A 5,512-nucleotide genomic window follows, 5' to 3' on the forward strand; every position below is an offset into this window, starting at 1 on the left:
GTCATAAAAATGCTAGCTTGGCCCTTTCCTTTTGTCTATGCATGAGTTATGGAGTTTTTGGTGAAGTGAAATGTTAGGGTTTTGGGATTAAGCTCTCTTTAGCCATGAAAAGGCATAAAATCAGAGAATTTATGGATTAGGATACCTTTTAGAGCCAGATCAAGGATTAGGTAAAGTGTCTTAATGATTAAGACATTAAAAAGTGATTTTTAGGATAAGCCATGTACACCGTGTGTAACTCTGGCTACGCCCAACGTAGCTAGTTGCGAACTCGATCATTTCCTACCTTGCACTCTTCGCCCATCGTAAAGCTGAGTACGCCGCACGTAATGGTCAGAGTGCCGACCTTTGACTTTCGTTTACTTTTTGACCAATTGTGCCTTAGGTGGATTTATGATGGTTTGTGGGGTTTGGAAGGGGCAAAATGGTCCTTTGCCCTAAACGTGGATTGGACTTGGCTTGGGACTAGTCGAGTATGGGAACTTACCTTAATTATTAATTAGGGTTAATTGATGTAATTGTTAGGCGGAGTTTAGTTCCGGTAGTTCGGGTGTGAGTTCTATTAGTCATCTGTGCAAGGTGAGTCTCCTCACTATTCTTACATGTATGGTAGAATGTATATATATATATATATATATATATATATATATATATATATATATATATATATATATATATATATATATATATAATGTGTGTGTGTGTGATGACCAGCTGGGTCTATGTGCTATGACTGTACACATTCAACTGTGATATGTGTTAATGTGTGTGCTGAGACTTTGGTTTATGATTGTACACATCCCCCTGTAGTTTATGATTCTAGATATTTTGGAACAATCTGAAATTTTAATGATGATCTGTATTAGACATTTGTGATTTTCTTGAGATGGTTTTTTTATGAACAATGTTTTTATATGAACTTAAAAATGAAAAATTTGGTTTAGAAATTTGAATGTTACACACACACACACAGAGAAAGAGGGGAGAAATTGAAGAAAGTTCTTCTGAGAACTAAAAAATTTGCGAGAAGTTGAACACTCCTAACCTGCTCATTATTTGTCAAAATCAAAACAACAAATAATAACGAAATGCAACGTCTAAGCTATATCTAGAGCCAAAAAAAGATTTGACGATTTTTTTGAAAAATATTCTCATAAAACATGCATGCATGCATATATATGAATCCTCAGTTATATCTATATCCGTAGTCCATATGACTGCGGACGCTTAGTTCTCAAGTTTTCACAAATTGTTAAGTTATCGTAATAAATCAACCCCATTTATATATATATATATATATATATATGTGTGTGTGTGTGTGTGTGTGTGTGTGTGTGTGTGTTAAATTTGTTAAATTTTATTAACATGGTTAATAAAACTCATAACATAAAAATAAAAACAAAACAAAAAAAACCCAAACTTCGGTTCTATTTTGCTTTTAGCTAGGGTGTGTTTGGAAATAAGCATTTGAGAACTTCTAGTTTGTAGCGTTTGAGAACTTCTAGCTTCTAGCGTTTGATAAAACGCTCCATTTTAAATAATAAACATCGTTTGACACTAGAAGTTTTTAGTTTAAACAAAACACTTCAAATCCAAAAGTTATCTCACGTAACGTTTAACAAAATGCTACCCGCTACCAACTAGTTTTGTGGAACACGCCCTTAATCTAAAACTGAGCCGGACCGAACCGTGCTCAACTCTAACATCATTTATAAGTTCTAATTTTTTACAATTTACATTTGATTTTTTATTCTATAAAACAAAAAAATGGACAAGATTCCATTTCTTACCGGCCTTCTTCTTGAGTAATAGTCAACTGATTAATTTCCGACTTACTAGAAGATGATGGCAACCTATTAATACTTTTTTTTGACACAAAAGCTGGTTCTTTAGGATCCGGTAGGCTCTCAATATCCATCCCCAACATTAAAACCACATTTACCATTGTTGGCCGATCTCCAGGGTCTTCTTGTATGCACAATAGCCCAACAATCATACATCTCAACACTTCAATCGAGTTGCATGATTCTACTAATGCAAGATCTACTAATTCAAGTGGCCTTTTTGCTTTCCACAAACCCCACGCCTGAAATGCATCCAAAATTAGTTTTATAAAAAAATATGACAAACAGAAGATACGGGTTTAAAAAAACTCACATAGGATATAAGGCTAAAGGCTTGTTGATTATGATAATAACCTGTGTTTCTTTTCCCACTAATAATCTCTAGTAAAACTACTCCAAAGCTAAAAACATCGGATTTTACCGAAAACAATCCATCTAATGCGTATTCGGGAGACATATAACCGCTGTGTAATAAAAACTCATCAAGAAAATATTAAACATAATAAAAATAATCAAAACCCAAATAAGATTATAATAAAAATAATATTATTTTGTTATCTATAAAGATAATATTGTAATTTAATTGTTTAATCTTGTATTAAAGATGTATTCAAAAAGGGTTTCCTACACCAATATTTTATTCTTCCAATCCAATCCGTCAGACAAACCGAGCATTTTTTTTTCTTTTCATTCCAACTAACTGAAAATTTTAATTCCTTCTCCGATTCCATTGTACCACAAACACTACCTAGAATTACATAAAATTTGTTATTAGATTTGAACATAGGATTTAGATTAGTACTTACTAGGTTCCAACAACTCTAGTGGTATTATCTTCGGTTTCTCGGCCTTTAACTATCTTTGCCAAGCCAAAGTCTGAAATCTTGGGATTCATATCTTCATCTAATAACACATTGCTTGCTTTCAAATCTCTATGAATAATCCTCAACCGTGAATCTTGGTGAAGATACAAAAGTCCTCGAGCAATCCCCATGATGACATCAAACCGTAAATCCCAATCAAGACACACAGAAAGCGTCCTATCTGCCAAAAATCCCATCAAATCCCAGGATTTTAGATTTCAAAGTTGAAGTTCTTCACAGATTATAATAAGAGATTGAGAAGATACACATGAAACCAACCAAATATGAAACGATCCAAGCTTTTATTAGGCATGTATTCATAAAGTAGTATCATTTCATGATCTTTCATGCTGTATCCCAAGAGCTTAACAAGATTACGATGTTGAAGTTTGCCAATCAAGACAACTTCATTTTTAAATTCCTTAAGCCCTTGTCCTGATTGGCTAGCCAACCTTTTCACTGCCACTTCACCAACTCCAGGAAGCATTCCCTAATATAATTAATTCGCATTTTCAAATTAGAGCAATCTTTCACCAATATAAGTATAATTTGATAACAAGCTAATATAAAGAGTTGTTACCTTGTAAACAGGCCCAAATCCCCCTTGACCAAGTTTATTTGCAAGTGAAAAATTGTCGGTGGCAGATAAAATGGTTTTGAATTGAATGAAAGGCACATCAATTCCTTTTCTTTCTTCTGCACTCAATATCCCTGGATCTACCAAATATCTAACATTTCTTCCATTGTTTTGAAACTCAAGTTCAAAATTCCCCCCATTATCTCTGCTTCCTGATACATTAATTAAAATCAAGTAAACAAGACAAAACATGCTACATTTGTTTTAAACCCTTAGCTATTATTACCATACTTGAACGTCAAGATAAAATGATTATAATATTTTAAAAGAAATAAACAGAGTTAAAGAGAAAGAAGCGTAGCATTCTGCATTTACCTTTTCTTTTCACCCTTCTGTAGAATATAATACCAATGCTACAAAGAAACACAAGACCACAAAACCCTGAAACGATTCCTGGGATAAAAAAAAAAATGAAGTTTTTTCAAAAGTGATTAAAGACCGTTTTATATTTTATGGTCTGCAAGGGTCAAAAAAAAAAAAAAAAAAATCACCTGCTACTAGGAATTTGGTATTGATTTTTGCAGTATTGTTAGCAAGATCGGAGGCAGAAACTTTGATTTTTAATGGAAATGTCAGATTATTAGGATCTACCGAAAGAAAGAAACTTGATATATTATTCAAATTCTCAGTGTTCAAAAGTAGACATTTATTGTCGATAACCCCATATGCGTCACAACTGCAGTCATCCAAGCAAGATCTTTGGCATGCCGCTTCATCCTTTGGAGTTCCTGTTTCCAGAAATTTGGAAACCGATTTAACTGGGAGATAACCTACAATGAAGCCAGGTTTTTCATCCTTAACACTACAATTAAGTTCTATTTTTCTCACACACCCACCAGAGAAATCACTCTGATTCCAATCTCTCTCTGATCTTGGCTTGAAGCCACTCAAGCAATTACAGAATGGAAATTCGTTCTGCCTGCAACTACCAAAAGCCCCACACAAAGCATAGACCTCACACTGCATTCTAGGTTGAGACCAAAACAAATTCCACTGTGCTGTAACTCCAAGGTATGACAGCTGTTGAATCTGTCCTGAGACGTCCATGACGAATCTTGAAATAATTGATGGATTATATAAAGAATATGTAAAATAACTCTCGTTTTCATTGTCAACGTAGCTGAAGTTATCGATACTCTTTGATGATCTCATTTCAGGTATGGAGCTAAAGAATTCACCATTCCAAGATCCACTAGCCCAATACTGTTGGGACCTATTCCACTTAAGTACTAATTGATTCTCATTTTGGTCAAACTCTAAAGAAAAAGGACCCATTGCAGGATCTTCTGTGCTTTTCCATGAAGTAAGAATCTGGTTTGTGTTTGTACGCTTGTTGTATCCCAACTTACCACCAGGCAAGATAGTATGGGTTGGATGATCAAAACTTTGCCAAATTGGTGTGGTTGAACTTGAACTTGAATTATATCTCAAAACTAAATTACCATCATCAAGAAGAACTACTGATAATGCAGATGTTGTGGGTGTAGGTGTAGGGGTTATATTTGTAGACCAAATTTGGGTGTTTGACTCGTTTAAGAGCACTAAGTTAGCATTGACAATTTGTAATTTAGAAGAGAATGCATCGGAGATGGGTGTCTCTCTATTTGCTACCCAGACTACAGTTTCAGAAGTTGTTCTGATGTTCTTGTACCAAATTCCTATGTAATAGTTGGGAGACTGACCTGGTTTAAAGAAACCCATTTCGTAATTTCCAGCATTAGAGATAAGGGTCTGGTTCCCAGTGAGAGATTGATCCACAGCTAAAATATTGTTAGCTCCTGATGACAGAGAAGGAATGGAAAACAAATACAAAAAGAAAAAGAAAAAAGAAGCTTTTACAATCATGCTGATTACTACAAATTATGAACAGCATACTTGGACAAACATAAGCATAACAAGGTAAGTACCCAAAGTTCAACCATATAACTGTTATTTTCGGTCTCCCCATTGTGTTTCGTTGACCCAGTCTTCTTCGTCAACACATTAGCATCATATAACATTTACATTTTTCAACATCATGCATTATTAAATCATTACATTTTCAACGTTCATTTCACATGATATTTAACCATTACACAATTGTTTTACAATTTTTTTTTTACAAAATCATTTTAACATAATGACGAATCCGAATGTAAAATATTAATTTTGTTTAGAATTGTATTTGT

At 34.0% G+C, this 5,512-nt stretch overlaps 1 protein-coding gene across 1 annotated transcript; it reads right to left on the reverse strand.

The window, feature by feature from the left end:
- Positions 1-1,555: 1,555 nt before the first annotated feature.
- On the reverse strand, positions 1,556-5,268 carry LOC111890092 (G-type lectin S-receptor-like serine/threonine-protein kinase At4g03230). The gene is made up of 7 exons (XM_023886245.3): positions 3,836-5,268; positions 3,660-3,737; positions 3,288-3,496; positions 2,987-3,197; positions 2,651-2,888; positions 2,158-2,308; positions 1,556-2,086 (listed from the first exon to the last, which is right to left on the reverse strand). The coding sequence occupies exons 1-7, from the start codon at positions 5,187-5,189 to the stop codon at positions 1,787-1,789; spliced, it is 2,541 nt and encodes an 846-aa protein (XP_023742013.1). The 5' UTR covers positions 5,190-5,268; the 3' UTR covers positions 1,556-1,786.
- Positions 5,269-5,512: the final 244 nt, after the last annotated feature.

The sequence above is a fragment of the Lactuca sativa genome, chromosome 3 (genome assembly GCF_002870075.4).
Source record: "Lactuca sativa cultivar Salinas chromosome 3, Lsat_Salinas_v11, whole genome shotgun sequence".
NCBI classification, from domain to species: Eukaryota; Viridiplantae; Streptophyta; class Magnoliopsida; order Asterales; family Asteraceae; genus Lactuca; species Lactuca sativa.

What these genes read in the sequence shown, in the direction of transcription:
- LOC111890092 (XM_023886245.3), bottom strand. Translation starts at nt 5,189, where the DNA reads ATGATTGTAAAAGCTTCTTTTTTCTTTTTCTTTTTGTATTTGTTTTCC. An exon ending in TACCAAATTCCTAGTAGCAG is followed by an intron (nt 3,738 to 3,835) that starts GTGATTTTTTTT and finishes TTTTTATCCCAG; the next exon opens with GAATCGTTTCAGGGTTTTGT. An exon ending in CTTGGATCGTTTCATATTTG is followed by an intron (nt 2,889 to 2,986) that starts GTTGGTTTCATG and finishes GATTTTTGGCAG; the next exon opens with ATAGGACGCTTTCTGTGTGT.